Source organism: Centropristis striata, chromosome 11 (genome assembly GCF_030273125.1).
Source record: "Centropristis striata isolate RG_2023a ecotype Rhode Island chromosome 11, C.striata_1.0, whole genome shotgun sequence".
Lineage (NCBI taxonomy): Eukaryota > Metazoa > Chordata > Actinopteri > Perciformes > Serranidae > Centropristis > Centropristis striata.
In genome coordinates, this window is record NC_081527.1 from 12,615,579 (window position 1) to 12,634,932 (window position 19,354).

The 19,354-nt window shown below is 38.9% G+C and overlaps 1 protein-coding gene across 1 annotated transcript; it reads left to right on the plus strand.

The window, feature by feature from the left end:
* Nucleotides 1–1,753: 1,753 nt before the first annotated feature.
* On the plus strand, nt 1,754–6,373 carry ifi30a (IFI30 lysosomal thiol reductase a). The gene is made up of 7 exons (XM_059344755.1): nt 1,754–1,984; nt 3,055–3,243; nt 3,565–3,639; nt 3,897–3,983; nt 4,102–4,254; nt 5,620–5,688; nt 6,120–6,373. The coding sequence occupies exons 1-7, from the start codon at nt 1,856–1,858 to the stop codon at nt 6,186–6,188; spliced, it is 771 nt and encodes a 256-aa protein (XP_059200738.1). The 5' UTR covers nt 1,754–1,855; the 3' UTR covers nt 6,189–6,373.
* The last annotated feature ends 12,981 nt before the right edge of the window (nt 6,374–19,354 follow it).

Sequence of the window (19,354 nt, forward strand, 5' to 3'; positions counted from 1 at the left end):
GTTCGCTGCTGTGTGGTTTTGTCTTTATATGTTCTCTTTCTAGTCGCTTCATAAAGATGAGTCAATCATCAACTTGTCACACTTTCAAATGCTTATATAAATACTTATATAGGCTTGTCCTAGTTATACTCTGGTTGGTTCACTGAAATTGAAGGCACCATGTGTTGCTTTTGACCACTATGCTATGAAGCAATGTTTTTGGAGGTAAATATCTATTCTGTTTCTATCAAGCACACTCTACTAAAAACAGGCCAAACACATATCAATGCACCAACAAAGGCTGTGAAAAGAGATGCAATCAATGAAAGATTTACCATTATTAAAAATCATCTTTGCAAATCTTGCTGCATTCAACATGTTTGCAAGGCTTCAGGAATACACAAAATTAATTTTGGTGGGAAAAAAACCCACATGGTGACTCATTTCTCACTTACCTTTAATAAGGAACAGTTTCATATGAACTTTTCCCGAGAAAGCAGTTCTAATGAAAACTGTTCATACTGCGGTATGTGGTGTGACCAGAGTAACCAGGGCATTCATGTCCTAGACTGATAATGTTACTGGCTTTTTTTTTTTTTTTGTATAATGTAAATACAAAATATTTATTATCTTCCATTATATTAAGTTGGAGACATAATCTGAATGCCTAGATGGCACAAGAGGGAAGTGAGAAAATATTGACTTTCTCATATACTGTAACACACATTTCTACACACTGTAGGAAAATATGACAAAAGCAAACAAATGTAAAAGTAGCACAGATTAATAACTGTACTGTGCTGGCTTAGCTGTTTGTCTTGACCTGGTTTTAGAGGAAAGCTGGGAGAGATCATGTGAGAGTCACCAGGTAAAACCCTTTTTCATAATGTCCAAGGGTTTCTCATGTTGTTCTGCAGTGTGTGTGTTTCTCATGACTTTTCTTGAGCAAGACCTATGGACTGAGGAACTGAGCTGTGGCACGCAGTTGCTTTCTGTGTACAACAAGTCATGCTAAGAATACAATACCATAACAAGAAAAACAACATTGTGGGTGAGATAATCACAGGACTGCCACTCCTATTAAAATACTTTCTATTTCCTTGTTCATTTTTAACAGTTTGTGTGTGTATGAAGGGCTATTTACCCCCCTTTATACAGAACAATAGATGTATCACATCAGACTCACCAACTTCCTCTGTATTTGCAGAATACACGTGTGAATACCATTGTATTAGGTATTATTAGGAGTAATTCAACTACATATTATAGCACACAGTAATGTTAAATCAATGCTGTTAAATTATTAAAGCTGTTGTGATAACAAATTAATAATGCATGTTTAAAGTGTATACCCTTTTCTTCAATTCCCAGTTTATCTCAAGATTTGTGAAACCAGATGTAGTACATGCATCTAAGTACACATTTGAAGTGCTTGCATTTGACTTGAGTCTTTTCTTTTTGTGTCACTTTTTGTTGCAACAGAGTGTTTTCACTATGTGGTATCAGTGCTTTACCTAAAAAAAAAAAAAAAAAGGATCTGAATACTGGACAAAAAAAATGTAAGTCGAATTATTTTCTTCATAGATGCAGTAAAGGATGTGGAAACTTATGTGGAAGTAAACTGATGCCCACACCAGTCTCATGACATCTTGACTAATTTCTGTAGAAGTAATGTTTCCCCAAAAAACAGCAGCATAGTCTTGTCCTGGATACAAGTGACGCTGTCCTAGTCATGTGCCCGAGAGCCAATCAAAAAGCAGGAAGTATCCACGAGGAAGCCGGTGCTGTATTTAAAGTTGCACGGTGCAGTAGTTTGTAGGTCAGTGTTGCGTTGGTGCTAATTTAGTTTTACATTGTCACACTAAAGTTGAAGAAGATGAAGGCTGCTCTGCTGCTGGTTTTGACTGTCTGGTTAGCTGTTCAGTACGGCGAATCCGCTCCCTCTTCATGTCCCCATCCTCCGTCAATGTGGTGCTCATCTCTGGACACAGCCATCCAGTGCGGGGTAAGATCAAACATTTATAAGAAGAGCTTTTTTAAAAATCTAAAATTATTTTATAACCATGTAAATGCTCTTTCTAAATGGGTGGCGGTGAGGACACTCAATATATAGTCCCGAATCAACTGACAAACTGCCGTTTAACTACCTTCTTAAATCACTACGCCAATGTTAACTATATCAATTATTTTTTGCTAACTTTCATTGGTGAAACTACAAACCTCAAAACCAGAATGACCTAATTTGACCCTAGCTCCTTCTTGAGCCTGTTGGTAGTAGTCAAAAGAAAACACTTCAAAGTGCCCAGGTACACAAGATAACGCAGTAAGTGGTTAAAAAATTTCTTCGACGTTTCGCATTGTAACGTCGCGTTAACTAGCGTTAGCGTTTTATGTTAACTAACATAAGCCTCGTCACGTGTTTTTATAATGTTATAACCGTGTAACTGTGTATAACTGCATAACTTGTTGTGTGTTAACTTTCGCTTTAAGTAAAGCTAGCCAAGTGTCACAGACAACAGTTTTAGTTTGTATTCGATGCTAAACAAACTTTATAAAGTTGGGTGGTATTTTTGTCATTTAGTCTCACTGAGTATGAAGTTGGCACCAGTTGTGTTATTTTGGCAGGAACTACCTGGCAGACAGGCTACGGAACAATTCAGAAAAGGAGGAAGTAAAACCTCAAAAGTCCCTTTGGCAGTTAAAGTCACACAGTAACTTAACTCTCTCATCCTGAGTGTCTGGTTGCCCCTTTTCATTCTCATTTGCCTAGTTTCATACAGGATGCAGTCACGCTGTCTAAAACACATCAAGTTTAGATCATAATTTCAGCCAATCGGCAACAGTCTTCAATTGTAGGCGGGCTCAGTTGCTTTACATGTTTTGAACAGCTGCCTTTTTTGATGGCAATAATTGACACTGATATAAAAGGGTAATGCCACAAAACATTCAACTTAATTTAAGACAGTTAAAACATTTTTTTTTACCTCTTCTAATATTTTCTGTTAATGCATAATGGCCTGACCCTGCCTGCAGAAACACACTCACAGAGAAACAAACTTTTGTCCCCTTGTGCAGGTTTTGAAGCAGTGCCTTGAGTCTAACTTCACCAGGTCCCATCGCACAGCAGATGCAGTGGAAGTGGGGCTTTACTTTGAGAGTCTGTGTCCAGGCTGCAGACAGTTTCTCAGTCTGGTGCTCTTCCCAACCTGGCTGTTGCTGAATGAAATCATGACTGTGAAACTGGTTCCCTACGGCAATGCACAGGTAAGCAGTGAACAAAGCACCTGGGGAATAAACTGGGATTGTAGTTCCTCCATAAATTATGGCGGGGATGATGTTTCCCTGAAAATATGTGTGATTTTTATTTTATTTTTAAAGCAAGAGATGGAAAGTTCAGAACAAAAATAAAGCCTGTTAAAAACCATCTGTTCCATACAGAATAATCAAATAAACATGATTATACAAGAATGGATTTCACCCCAATTTTACTGGTGTGAATGGAATAATCATGTGAGATTTATCATAATATTGGCTGAGAAATAAAATGAAAATTTATTTATTTTGTTTTACCTTTAACAACTCCAGGAGAAGCCAGATGGGCAGAGGTATACTTACGAGTGCCAACATGGAGAGCCGGAATGTCTGGGCAACATGATGGAGGTAAGTTTCATCCCAAAAACATGGAGAGAAAACTTAATAATACTGTAACTATAATTCAGAACCATGTTATCTGCAGTAATTTAATAAATATTATTAATCTTCTTGTGAAATGATTTTTATAAATCTGAGTGTGAAACTGTTATGATTGCCTATAGAGATGTTTTTTTAATTATTAGTAATACATGCAGTCACTGTTGTCTTGTAGTAGTGTCACAATGCTAACACTGTGATTAACTGATTTGCCTTATTCCACTCAGACTTGTCTTATGAACATGACACAGCTGGCTTTCCCGATCATCTTCTGTATGGAGTCCTCCACTGATCCCATCAACTCAGCAGAGACTGTAAGGAAGTGTGATGTGTGTGATGTGTGTTTGTGTTGGTCTTCAGCACCATCTTTTTGGCCCCTGCCACTCCCCCAACATATTTATTATTTTACTATTTCCCTCCATTTTTTTCTAGTGCACAAACCTCTACAGCCCTTCCTTGAAATGGGATGATGTCATGAGCTGTGTGAAGGGGGATTTGGGAAACCAGCTGATGCATCAGAATGCCTTGGACACTGAAGGCCTGAAACCTCCCCACGAATATGTGCCCTGGATTACCATTAATGGGGTAAGGCTCCAGTGTATTAATTAGGGTTGGCCATTTGTTAAATCAACCACCGCTTGCCAATACACAGTATTAATTGCCTGCACACAGTATTACACTATCTACACTAAGAGATGTGGTCGGAGGGGCAAGTTTGCTACATTTTACAAACTCTCTGAGTGCTTAAAAAACTGTCAAGAAAGGAAATATTGTTACACCTATTTTCCTTGTAAAAAAAAAAGAAAAGAAAAATTCAACAGTGCACCTTTTGACTTCAATTTCCTCTCTTTTACCTTAGTAACCTAATAGCCTTGTTAAACTCACTTCATTCAAATGGAGTGAGATGTGAAAAGACGCAGCTCTACACAGTTTTTTTTACCAGCTGTCTCTCTGCCACTGCTGTTTCCTTTGTCAGACTCAAACGAGAGCCACAGCTCTGTGCAGCTGCTCAGGGGGCAGCTCGTTTTTCAGAGTCAGACCATTAGATTAGCATAATTTAATGACAAAAATTGCCTAAAAAAACAACTAGCAATGTACTAATTAAATCGCCAATACGTGTTCAAACACAAAACCCTAGGATTCAGTGGAAAAACCTTTGGCCTCTGTGGCATTTTGTGGAAAAAACATAACTAGGAGACCGCTGGAAACTATAAAGCTTCAGACCTTAACAGAACACATCATTTTTTTAATCCTGACTTGCTTTGAAGCTACTCTCTCTGCGATGCCCCCATTCTGCCATTGCCGTTGATGCTCACTTCTAAACATGTGATGTTACATGTACAGTGATGATGTGATCGTGTGATTATTTTGACACTCGATATGCCCCAAAGCTTCTAACTATAAGTGAAAGAGACCTGAGACTGATGTGTGTAATTTCGATGTTACTCCAAAGCAAAGCACAACAGATGCTACTGCCTCTCTGCCGAGTCAATTCAGGGGAACTGAAGCTTTCATTTTTAACCTGGTTTGTCAAATTGGGCTTGAACTGAAAATTTAAAGCAATGTTGCAACATTTATGCACATTAATGTATCAATATTGTTCCATGTTTCTACCCTTGTATGTACGGTTACAAGTTTCATTTTTGATTTTGTTATTAAGTCCCCCAGCTGTATTTTATTTCCCTCTGGTATTCATGAAAATATTTCTACATTTCTATACACGCCTGTTTGAAAGGAAATATCAAGTTAGACTGTGGGAAAATCACAAGTAGCTGTCTTGGTACCAAGGGGTGCCCCTGATAAGAAGTGGCCTCAGAATTCTTGACCTTTACATGACCATCAAGAGAAATAGTTTTCTATATCTAGACTGTATCTGCTACAAAACACTGATGCTACAAAAGCTACTTACTGTCAAAGCTATTGGAATACTCATTTTTTTTAATTTTGCAGGAGCACACAGATGATCTGCAGGATAAAGCCATGAATTCTCTCTTCACTTTGGTCTGCGGCATGTACAAGGTACGGTTAAAGTCAGTCAAATCTGAGTCATAGTCAAGTTTTATGCACTTTTTAGTACAATATTACTGTGTGTTATACATATATCTAAGCCCACTTTCCTTCAGAAAAATAAAAACGGCAAGATGAAAACTTTTGATTTTCATTATAGAATATTTAAATAGAAGTTTTCTCAACCATAATGACCTAGTATCTCAAAATAATAAGAAACTTTGTCAAAATATTGACTTACTTAACTCAAAATGACAAGTTAGTATCTTAGAATTGTCCTCAAAACAGCCTCATTACGAGAAAGTTTCTCATTATTTTGTGATACTAATTACTTTTTCGTTTTTCAAGACAAGTTATTATTATGAAAACATTCTTTATTGTTTTCAGATACTGAGTCAGTTGACCTGTGACTTCTAACAAGCTCTTTTGTTTTGTTTTTTCAGGGCCCCAAGGTTCCGGCCTGTGGAGGGGGGGGCAAGACACACTACAGAAGCTACAGCCACATTGGTTGAAGGAGCAGCACTGCACATGCTTGCTCAGTTCCAGGTGTGGCCACTATATAAGGAACACACATAAGGAGGAATGTCTTTAAAAATTTGTTTTTTATCTGGGATTTTACAATCTGTTTCTAAAAAGGGAAAAATAAATGCCTCACTTTATAATTCACAGAATATGAATACAATTGACTTTCTAAAAAAGTGTCATCATTGAATTGTCATCTATTGAAATCCTAAATGTTGTTTTCGTAGCATTTTGACTCAAATGGATAGTATTGGTACAGTACTGGTACAGTATTTGTGGTGTCCTTTGAAAAAAACGTCTGGTCAGACTGTCACTGCCCTTAATTCATGTATTCATTAACCTTTTTTAATTTTAAACCTCAGAAAATACTGAGCGAGCGCCAACATTTTCAATGGTGCCAAGGTGCATACAATAAATGCAGATACCTAAAATGACATAGCAATAAGTAAAGCATACATGGTTATAACAATTATAAACAAAGCAAATTAAAAACCATGATATTCACAATCAATAAGATTAGAAGGTAAACCATTGGAATTGTCTCAGCGATTTTAACAAGGTCAACTTAACATTTCATGGATGCATATTCCAACTGAGTGGGAAAACAAAAAGCAGATCATCCTAACAAGAATTTTGGCACCTGCTGGGTGAGCCTGCAGATGGCGCCATATCTCATAACCTCGTCTTCAGCCCCTAGAAGACAGGGCCCAGTTACTAGAGGTAATGAAAGTCAGAAACAAATAGCCAGTGACGTATACTTTAAATGTCTTTTTTGAAAAAAGGTTATGTTGCTGTTTATTTGGCAGAATTTTAAATTCTAAGCCTAGTATAATCTGCCAGGTCATCCCAAGAGTGGTTTCACACAGTTGATTTAATGTTTAATAGTATGTTATTTAAAAAAAATACAGATGCAAAGGGTACGTCACACAGAAAGTACATGTTGATAAGAAAACCAGAGATCATAATGAAAGGCACTGAAAAACCAATAAGTGATTTAATGAGCCACAGCTTTGTATTTGGTTTCTAAAGTGGGCTTCTTGTGGGTGTATAGTGGAAGAGCAAGGGCATTAAAGTTCACAGAATCTCCAGAGGATCAGACTGAATGTTAAACACAGACGCAAATGAAAATAGTAAGTCCATTCAAGGTTGTGTAATTGTTGTCCAAAAAACGGTCACAGGAGGCAGCAGTTTGATCAAAAACAGAGTCCTGCTCAACCAGAAGGTCTGGATGCATGAGGTCCTCTGATTCTACAGTCAGATAGACACACATGAATAGCAGGACGTCATGCAGGCAGCTCCACCACCTGCTGCCATCTGCAGGCTCCATATTCTTTCATATTTCTGCCTCAACAGCCTATTTGTCACCATCTTTATAAGCTATTCATTGCAGTTGGTTCAGTTAGATTAAAGTCTAAAAAAAGGGCCACAGCTGAAGGTTAATGCAAACTAAAAGGTGTACTAACAAAAGAAGTAATGTCAACTGAGTGATTATGGAGAGGCGTGGAAATAGTTGTTTTTTTAACTTACACTGACAGCATCAGGAAGTATTGGTCCACAGATTATTTCATATCTGATCTTAAATGTGGTATCTCTAGCCTCCTCTTTGGCATTTCCTTCCAGTTTTCTTGATGCAGTTGCTGAAAGAATGAGGAGAAATAACTCTTCGAAGTTTTTTAACTTCACAGAGGTAAGGGTAATTAATGTACCTTTAAGAAATACTGAAAAGAAAAATGTTTAATGTAGAATAGTGATTACTACTAATTGCTTGTTAATTTGGATTGTGTAACTTTTTGTTTACAATACATGTATAAATGTTCTATTTTTCACTATAAAATAAGTTGCAGTTAAAATATTTAATCGTACAAAAAAATAAAAAAATAGATTAAATTGTACAAAAAGTAACAGCATGAAGAAGAATAACAAGAAAAAGAATAAAAACATAACAATCTTCGGGATCTGTTAACCAATTGGAGTAAATTTGAAATGTCTAAAATAATCTAGTACTTTTTTGCCGATTTTTAACTTTGGAGTTTTAAGTTTTCAATGGTAGTCAAATACACATACATTAAAATTATGTTAAAATTAAAAATGAGGTTTGGATTATGTAAGAACACGTTTAGTCTGTGTTTATTTTGCCTCTACTGAAGATTAATGGAGCCTTGTACAGCATGTGAAAATAAGGTGATAGCAATGATTTCTTATGCTTATTAGATAAAACAACTGACTGTTGGGAGAACTGCTTTAAATTTTCATACATAAATTACCAGTAATATACTATTACTATAAGACAAAGTTGTTTTTATTACTAAGTAAGTGTGCAGGAAATAAACGCTGTGCACTGTGTCTCGGCCAGCTTGGTCAGAAACGGTCAACAATAAAGTCTGAGAGTGTGTGGACAACTGTTTATGAAAAGGTGGAACTCCCAAGCAGATGGAGAGATAAGGTCACGGGATGCAGCAGAAAACAAGCGCTCCTATCTGTTTCCCCTCGACACTGACGCTGAAAGAGACATGCCCTGAGAGCTAAATCCCAAACACTATCTCACTGTGAGAACCGTCTATTGTGTCCAAGGTGATACTGTGTGGGTCTCAGGACCTGAAATCAGATAAACCTTCCAAAAATAATTCCTCGAGTGGGCTTTTTACGTGGCTTGTCATATTTTCGGCAACAGCACAAAAACAGCCCTGTCTGCAACTTACCTTTAGATCTCAGTGGATGTTTTTGTTTTTCACAAAGTCTCTTAGAGGAGCTGAACAAAAGCCACGCTTGACCTCTTCTAATTTACTGATTTCTGAATAATTGGTTGTACAAATATGAAAGTGAAAGTGAATATTCTCTCTATAACGGCAATAGGCCAAGACAAACACACACTAGTGACTTTCTTATGCTTTTTCTGCAATTTTCTTCAGTGGTTAAGCAGCTAAGTTATCCAACTGAAAGAAATATCACTCTACATTTGCATCAAAGCTTACATTACTTTGTCATTACATACATTGTACTGACACGTACTAAGGCAAATACAAAGAATAACCTCGCCGAAGTCATTATAATAAACCTCAAAATATATAATTTTTTTGATATAGACATCTCAGAATAAGGAGAAACTTTTATAATAAAGAGTCAGTATCTAAAAATAAGTTGGTACCGTTTAAAATATTGAGATTTGAGGTTTTTTGTTTCTCATTAAAGTGAATTAGAGGATTGTTTTCCACCACATACTTGGCCTGACCCCTCTTAATCAATGAGTCGACTAAATTTAAGTCTGTGACTTTTATGCTTTTTTTCATGTTAGAAGACATATACTTATAAATATATGAGCACATTTCTAGTACACACACTTTAATTTAAGTGTTGCTTTTGCATGATTCTTTTTGATGTAAAGAGCTGAACTTTAGCTCACACAACCTTTCTATGAAGGAAGTGGCCTGGTCTGTGGAGCAACTCAATGTTCCACATCCTCACTGCGTAACAGTTGTTCTTGTCTAGTTTGACAATTATAATCATCTGATCTAACAATGTAACCAAACTGACTGTGTCCTCCTTTTCTGTCTTCTGTCCTCCAGAGACAGTGGGACTCTTCTGAACAGGCCTCCTGCATCGATCTCCTCGAGGACTGTGACATACGATGTGCGGTTAAGAGGCTCTTCTCAGGGACCCTGCAGCTGCCCCGGCTGTCCTGCAGACCCTCTGCGCAGGATGGCCCCCAGTCCGGCCTCTCAGCTCATGGCATGAGGCCCTCCAGGAGCCTCGGGACTCTTACCAGCTACATCTCCAAGGCCTTGTGAGTCAATGGTGCTTTGTGTTATTGTTTCTGCACTCACAAACTGCTTTTTGGTCAAATACTTTCTTAGTTTTCATCAAACGTTTTAAGTTATCTACATTATTTAACCTACTGAGGATCTCTTTAAGGGAATGTGTTGGTCAATTCAGTCAGTTTTCGGGTTGTTCGTCCATCCATCTGTCCCATTATTGTGATATTAAGGAATGCCTAAAGGAAATTTCTTCAAATTTGGCACAAATGTTCTCTTGGACTCAGAGATGACCATATAACATTTTTGAGGTCAAAGGTCAAGGTCACTGTGGCCTAATTATGAAAAACTTTACATAAAATGTCCAATAGGAGGAAATTATGAAGTTATGCAATTTTTCATTCAAAAGGTCAAAGGTTAACTTCATTGTGACATCATAATGTTTTGCAAAAACACTTTTCTGACCATTATTCAACAACATAACTGAAGAACAGAAGGGGAGACATTTGGTTGTGAATAGGTGACACTAATCTCTCAGTGCCCACATTGAAACTGTGGTGATTATAAAGATCTGTCGGGATGAATTTTTATTTCTTTAAAAACTTTAACTCCTTTTAGCAAGCTCTCACACTTCCTATTGTGGGATCTATAAAAATAAGTTTTTTCCTAGTTTCCTAACAGTTTTCCCATTTTCAAGATTAATGATTAAAATGTGGTTAATGCGTTACCAACCCTGTGACTTCAGCATGTTGTGGTCCTGGAAGTCAATTCTAACTTTACAGCACCTACTGCCCACTTTGTCTCCCGAAAGTTTTTGTGTATTCAGCAGAGCTTGGTGATATTTCTTTCTTGATTTAGGTAGAAAACGTGGATTTGCTTCTTGAGCATATGATCCAACGTAGCGTCCTGCTTAAGGCGCTGCTCTCCGCTCTGTCACACTGCTGAATAACTATCACTATAAAAGATCAGACAAACAAGGCTCTTGTGATTGTTTCCAGAGAAACATCAAATCTGCCGCTGCTAATACATCTGTATCATGTGTGCCTACCTACAGTACGTGTGCATGTGTGTGTTTGTATGTGCGGCACCTTTGTTCTCCTTTTTCCCCATTCGAAGGAATGCAGGCAGACCTGTTTGTTTACGTAGGTAGTTGTAGTGCATGCCAGAGGTGACCAGATATGGCTGTATTTGGACAAAGATACAGTTGTATCATTGATGCTTTCTCCTTTTATAGTGAACAAACCTTTATCATTGTGACATTATTTAGTTTGAATGTTGGAAGCATCACATGCATGCTGAGTTAAATCTAAGATTGTCCCAGCATGAGACCTTAAATGCCAGGGAACATATATTTTCTGAAGTAGAATTATTTTAAAAGGATTTTAAAAGTTGTTATTTTATACAAATATGTGAACTCAGGTTTCCACTTAGCAACTTAGCACTGCAGAACAGAATTATGTACACTGAGATGTAATCCTCAGATAGAAATATAGACATCGAAAATGTAAAAACTGTGTGGTTTTTGCTTTAATCTGCTTGGGATTAACATAAGACTTGTGGGTAACCATAGACCCTGTTTTCATTCAGATATCTTGAGGTTAGAGGTCAAGAAACCCCTTTGAAAATGGTCATGTCAGTTCTTCCCCTCGCTAAAATGTAGCATAATTTTGGAGCATTATTTCAGCCCATTCCTGACTAGATATTATGGCCTGATTGGTGCCAATGGATTAGCCTTCACCCCCTTTGTATTTGAGTGCAGTAAACTGAACCCAGTCAACCAGTCATTCTGTACAGTATGTACTAGGGATGTGCTGATCTGATACCGATTAGCTGTGTTGCATAACTTCATATTTCTTCCTTCAGGGGTGTACAATATTTGTGTCACAGTTTGAGCATGATGCTCTTTAGATGGCTAGGTAAAACAAAGTTGAAGCATAATAATGTATTATCAACAGCTTAGTTATTTAAGAGAGGGAAAAAGACGATATCGGACTGGTGTTGGACCTGAAAAAGTGATATCATGTCACAGTACATAACTTGTACTGATAATTTGGCCCTGGAAAATAACTTCATATATGTTGTGATGGTCAGGCCATATTTATTATTCCATTAGTGTTTATAAATCAGCAGGTATAAAAGCAATAGAAATTACTTGGACAATGTTGATGTACTAAAAAGCCTTTCATTGTGTTCCTACTCTGTGAAGAGGGCCATGTGCTCGCCTGTTTACAAGTTGGTAGTGCAATTTTGATGCAGTGCCAGAGAAACTGTTTATGGAGCAGCATTTAAAGCTGCAGGTTGTTTTAAAATGACAATACCACACATGTTGTGGAATTAGTTTATAGCATGTGGCTGGTGTTGTTGTCACCTTGTGAGTCTGTGTGTGTGTCATCATGGCTAAATGTGGTCCTGGAGACACTTAGTGTAGCAGGAACTACCACAGAAGGTCTGTCTGTCTGTCTGTCTGCCTGCCTGCCTGCCTGCCTGCCTGCCTGCCTGCCTGTCTGTCTGTCTGTAGGCAGATTTTTTCACCGCAATAGGTGCAGTCATGAAACTTTACAGGTGGATAGTTGAGATCTTAATGGCTGCGTTCAAATAGTTGTTACGCACCTGGTCCTATTTGGTGTGCCGGCATCGTCAGAGGGTCTCTAGTTATGATCATCATTTTATATGGCTTGATAACTGCCTGAAACATCAGTGGACAAGTGAGGATATCTGCCCACACAAGTTGGGAACTCCAGATGGATAGGCTGGAGGCAGTGAGATGATTTTGTTTTGAAGTCCTGGTTTGTTTTCCCTGTCTGGCTGTTAGATTGTGGATAAAACTTCCCACAGAAATGTAGAGTTTCCGACATGTTAGTAATATCATTAAGGGCTGTAGAGACAAAATCTGTGGTCAATCATCAGAGAAATGGTCTTATGGGAGTTTGACTAAAGCTTGAACTCTAGGTTGACAGTAGCCCTATTAGAAGGTATTACCACTTTATTACGGAGTTGTTTCTAGCTTGGCATATTGGATGGAGCAGACTTTTATGCTGTCACAATGACTTATTTTGTGCAAAGTGGAACATCTTGTGATGAAAAAAACTATGCTGTCTCACATTGCTGATCCTCCATCCAGAACTATCTCTTGATGAACTTTATTGTCACTGCTTCAGGACCTGGGGGATTGCTGCCACAGGACTGAACACTCTGTTCTGGCCTTACTAAATCAAACTGACAACTGGGCACCGACACCTCTGCACCTTTCATCCACATGACTGGTATGATGATGCTCTTCAGGGCCAGGATTGGTTCGGGAGCAAGATTACCCGCACAATTGTTGAACTTACTACTTAAATAGGCCAAGTGGGCCTGACACAAGCCACAGGATACCAATATGTCCAAGGAGGACTGTAATACCAGAAAAAGGATGAAAAAAGGACATGGCAATCTCCAGCCAAAGAAAGATCTGAGAAAATTAAAGCACTATAACCCGATTATTTTGGCCACTTGAACAAGCTGTAAAAACAGTGTTGACATATTATCACCTTGGATATGGCAAACAGGTGCTTATATACACATTAAGCAGACATGGAGAACCATTAGCATTCATTTCATGTTAGTTTTCACCCGACAAATGTTAAGTCCAATATTCACTGTACTTTCAGCGTGATTTGGTCTCCACAAACCCCTGTTAAACATATCTGCCTCCTTAGCTGCTAAATGCTCCTCTGTGTTCACCAGCTGGTTGCTGACGTTGTCTTTTTGCTGTTTTCTCCTTGGCAGGGAGCAGTGCAGTTGTTTCTTAAAGCTTTTGACTGGAAATAGGTGCTTGAAAAAGGCCATACAGCCAAAAGCTGAAAGTTAAATGCTCTGTATGGCTTTGGGAGTTTGGTGACAATTCAGTGGGTTTATCACTAAATACAACCCTTTTACATTACATATGATCATTTGATCTATTGTGAATATAAAAATAGCGCAGCTATGAAAGATGTTTGATACCTCTTGTCAAAAATATGCATATCTGAGTCTTGAATTAATTTCTGCCTTAAAGTTTCCATAAAATAAATAAGAGCTAGGTGCCATATAAATATTATCAAAATATCGAAATGCTCAATCCACAGAGAAATGAAATCAGTCTTTATTCAGAAACTGTGTCTTTAAATGAACTGGTTGTGATGTCACAAATATTCTACATATAGGTAGAAAGTGCCGTTACAGTCACTCCCTGGCTGCAATGATGGTGCACAATTGCACATGCGGAAAATCAGAGCAGACTGGGCTTTTTCAGAAGAGGGCCTTAAAGAGATAGGCGGACTGTTTCAGACATAGGGTGAATAAAGCAGACAGACAGTATGAAAAAAAATGTGTTTTTTGGACATTAAAACATGTCAACATGTTCAAGTAAAGATAGGTCCCGTTAAAGCACACTATTTTTGTAATTTTTGTAATTTGTAGATCTAAAGGAAATATCTCAGTGGAGACTCTCAGAGGGAGCTGTACTGTAGGCTAATGACCGGTAATGGCACTCCAGAGAAAATATCATCCGTCATCGATGAAGCGATGATGATGACGTGCTGAACCCTGTGTATGTCTGCAGTGAAATAGCAGTTATCGACTGGGAAAGACAGACAGACAGAAAGTCACATCCGGTGTTAAACACTCAAACTTTGGATAACCCTTTGAGACGTGCTTTCGTGATGATGGTTGATATTAAAATCTTGACATGCCTTTGACCTGAAAATGACAAGTTTACATCTGCAGAGCTACATTTGAGAATAAACGTCCCTGTCAGTACTGTTGCTCCACAATACATACAGTACAGCAGCTTTGAGTGTATATCCACTCAAAGCCTTTAACCAAAGAATCTTTCTTTGCTGCTCTCCCTACCAGCTGCTGGTCATAGGTTCAGCCCTGTGTCAGATGCTCCAGCTCCCTAGGTTATTTCAGTTACTCTAAACAGCACCGGTGTTGAGCTGCGCGTCCTGAATCACAGGAGGACCTTTCCCCACTCTCCAGCGATAAACAAAGAGATTGGGTGGGGGTGAAGATGATGTTGCCTCTGGTCACAGATAGAGAGCGCCATCGTGACAACACCCATGCTCTCTATAGCTTTCTTTTTTATCTACCTCTGCTTTTTATAGTCAGAGGCCCTTCATGTGACTCTTCCTGGTGAGAGCGGAGCATGTGAAAGGCAAAGAGGCTGTCTCTGAGGAAATAGGCAACCTCACAACAAATAGCACCTCGGGGACCTGAAAAAAAAAAAGCCTGAGTATGCAAAGTCAGTCGGAGTGAGTTTAAGAAAGGCGAGCTGCAGGGCCGAGCCAGGCGACGGCTTAATGTTTATACACCAGAGGAAGTAATTATGGAGCACAGTTTGAAGTTGATGAACAATATGCTCTGTAAGATTAGAAGTGAGGGAAGGGGGGAAGGCAGGGAGTTGGAAAGAGGGAGAGAGAAGCAGACGGAGGTGATCTGTCATGCTTCTCTTCCCTGTAAATCAGACGTCCATATTTAGTTGGAGAGAGGGAAGGCCTAGCGGTAATGTAAACAAAGCCTGGGAGAGAGAGGCAGGGAGAGTACATCAACACTAATGTTTGAGTTTATTGCCCGGCACGGCAGTCAGCGTGGTCCCTAGGAAGAGACAAGACAGGGGCTGATAGGTTTCAAATAAAGATAAAAAAGTCTGGTAGAAAGGTCGGCTGTTGTGTTGGTTTTTAGGTGCTCTTTTTGGATTTTTAAGGAAAGCATATTTGAGAGTTTTAACAAGTTGAGTCATCATGAGCGGGCACAGGTTTAGTTCAAATATGAGGAAGCAAGACTTGGATTAGAGGCACTAGCTCTTCCTGGACTTTAAAAAGCAAGAGTGACGGCCACAGAAACCAACGGATGTTTCTATGTGCAATGTTGTGAAAAAGTTTTGCGAAAGTAATTTGAGAAACCAGGAAGGAAGTGACTGTTCTTTGGACCACAGTCACCTTAGACAGAAAGAGCAAAGGGACAAACTACCTGACCACCATGAGTGAGCTGTGTTCTGAGAGCTCTGAAGAGGAGCAGGCTGAAGTCGAGGACAGGCCACAGGACCGAAGGATGACCAGACATCCCATCATTCAGCTCTTGCCTCGGTCCAAAGCGGGCTCCCCGGGAGGATCCCCAAAGATCTCGCCAAAGGATTCCCCACGCGGGTCTCCTCGAAACTCCCCGCTGCTGTTCAGGAAGCTGCTGATGAACCGCAGCATCAACCTCCAGAGGCGCCGCTTCACTCTGGCCCACACTCCCAGGTAGAGTCCTTCAGTCTGAGGCCAAGATGACAAACATGACCCTGTGTCAAATTAGCTGAAATGTGACTGTGATCAAAACCACAGCAGATATTAGGGAGGACACGATTCTCCACATCCAAGATTCAATTAGACTTTGTCAAGATTGGATTTAAGTTTAGATTTATACAGTGCCTTTTCAGCACTGAGGAGTATGACATTGTCAGACTATTGAGTCTTTATTTATTAAAATCAACAGATCATTGGCTCCATGACAACTGCCATTTACATTTTCAAAAATGTTATTTTAGAAGATAGTGTGATATAACCATATATAGCCATTTGGTCACACTTCTGATTTTGCTAATCCTGCTTTTGATTTCGATAATAAGCATTAAAAGCTCATTTGGACTCATTTTTTATTTAGACACCCTTTGGAAGATATATTATATATATTGACAGACTTGCACTGGGATCTGAAGCGAGAACATAAGCCAATATTTAAGAACTAACAAAGGTGTCTTTCTTTGTTCAGTGTTCTTTACATATAGTTGCTGGTTAATGTTTCAGTAAGCCTGTGCGTGAGACGGTTCTTGTCACATGCTGGAGGATTACTCTACTCAGCTGCAGATGTTGATGTATTTTTGTATTCTTTTGAGCAAGAAGGAAACCTTTCACACTACAATAATGGTTGCCCTGAAGCTTATGTTGCGAAATGGATCATGACCGCAAGATGCTCATGTACTGCTGCGTTTCAGCCAAGCACACTGTCCTTTCACGAACAAAATTAGCCTTTGTTTCAGGGAAATTCTACTAAATTAAATATTGTGAGGATTTTAAAAGGTGCTGTTTCATCCTCTATTAAAAGCCCAGCTGATGCCGGGTGGCTGCGGTTGATACTTTGCTTTATTTTTGCTTCCTTTATGCTCTGTTTGCTCTGTTTATTTTTGGCTGCAAAACACATTCATTTCATAATTTGTTTAAAAACAGGTTAATAGCAGAGAGTTTGAATGTCAGAAGCTCAGTTTTAGTGCTTAATTTCCTTCAGGTGGATGTGTTTTTCCGAAGCTTTTGTTTTCCCAACCGAGCGGCATCATCTCAGTAAACACACGGCTCAGCAACGTCCCTGCTGTCACTGGATCAGCAGTTTGTTGTTCCACTTCTTTGTCAAGCAAGTGCTTCAGTCTGTCAGCGACCAAACCTTTTTACATGAAGCACACCTTGTAACAGGATATGTCCTGCTCGGCTAAATCATGTTTGATTTAGCCTTAATTTTTCATCCGTTATAGTTGCCATAACTCTTGCTTGTAAAGAGTACAGCTGTCTTTCCAGCAGCCAGCTCTGCTCTGGTACCTGTTGATAGTTTTATGAGCTGTTATTGCATCAGATCTGGCCCATGATTCCAAATTAAACATTTACTTGGTTAACGATGTCAATGCAAGAGTGATACAGTACGATCAATTTAACCATACTTGAGCTTAGAGAGGAAGAATACACAGCTTCTTACAAATGTGTGTGGACAGATGTACAAACATGCAGACATTTGTGGGGGGGTTTTGCTCTGAGGTAGCAGTGTATTTCCTCGTTGGTGTGTCAGGTTCTTCACAATAAGAGTCTGTTATGGAAAATTGTAAAGGACTGTAAAACCAGTTTTTACGCACATACCTTCTATGTCTTTGTAAATGTTTACCTTCCCCTGAGCAATATATACACACTCAGATGTAGGCACCAAGCAGTCCAGGGTCCAGGGCTGTTACAAGGTGTCTTCAACTAGCTGCAGTGATGTTAGATAACATCCACCTCAGTGAAGTAAAATTAAAAGCAAGAGAAACTCTAGCCGCTGCTGTAAAACCCTGTCTTATTTTTACTGGCAATAAATGCATATTAAACATTCCTAAAGAAGCCCACTAGAAAGCTCAAAAAGGTGTTCATGAGTTCATTCACCTTTCTAAACATGTGGTCAGGAGAATTGTGTCTCATTTTCAGAGTTTACTGTAACTCTTGAAAACTGTTTCATTAATTTCAGTGTGTCTGTTGAAAATCTAAATGCTCGAGGGCAAGAGGGGATTTCAAGGCTCAATTTGGAAAGTAAGATGCTTGCAGATACTCAACATGTCAGAGCTTTTATATTGTACAGCTCCTGAGGTCAGACCACTGAGAGTGTCCCTCTGCAGGGTATGTGCAGTGTCCCATAATGTCACAACTGAAATAAATGGAAGGAGATGAGTTATTGCAGGATGGCTGGCAAGGAGGAGGAATTAAACAAACTGGAGGTTCAGCGGAAAATAAATGTCGCAGGCAGCTCAAATATAGAACAAATTATTTTCACTTACTGTCTAAGTTGATGAAGCTTCTTTTTCCACTCTAGAGACACCATGTCAAATGGATTTTTTTGTGTGAAAAAAGTGTCATGAAAACTGTTTTTGGGTGACAGCCAGTTTTTGTTTCCATGATGTCTTTCATTGATACATTCAGATTTATTTCTGGGCTGATAGAACAGTAATCATAACTTTATTTGACTGGAATCTTTGGCTCTGAGAAACATCAGGAGTGGATGTTTAGATAGTACATACACACAATATAATCCACAGGAAATCATATGGTGTCCATGTATAAATCAGTGAAATTTCCTCAAGCAGCTTTTAAAGGCTAAAAGCTGTTATTTTAAGTCATACTATAGTTTTATTCCTGGTTAAACTGGTTATGTTTGGGACATTTACATATTCTCTGAGTTAAAGTTAATGTTGCATTGGCTGTTCTTCTCCACTAGAGGCTGCTGTGTGAAATGAGGCAATGCAATATCAGGATGTGTTCCTGTTTGTGTGATGGGTTAGCCTGGGTATAGTGATGGGTCAGAATAAAGGAAAGAGATGTCAAAGGGTAGGGAACATTTTATTTCAGCAGGTTTGAAAAGATCCTGGTGTAAGAAATATTAGCAGTTAATATTTCAGTTGGCAGCCTTTTCTCACAGAATAACATAGTGTTGGATGATGAATAGTAGAGGAAATGGGCAAACTCTGTACAGTAATAAAATGACAAAAGAGTTTTTCCAAGAAAAGGTTTGATGACTTTTTACCCCCAAATAGTTCAAATCTGTGTCATTCCAAGCATTTGGCCCGTCCCCCTGTGGCATGGCAAGACATTGCTATTTATGGAGCATTAAAAAAC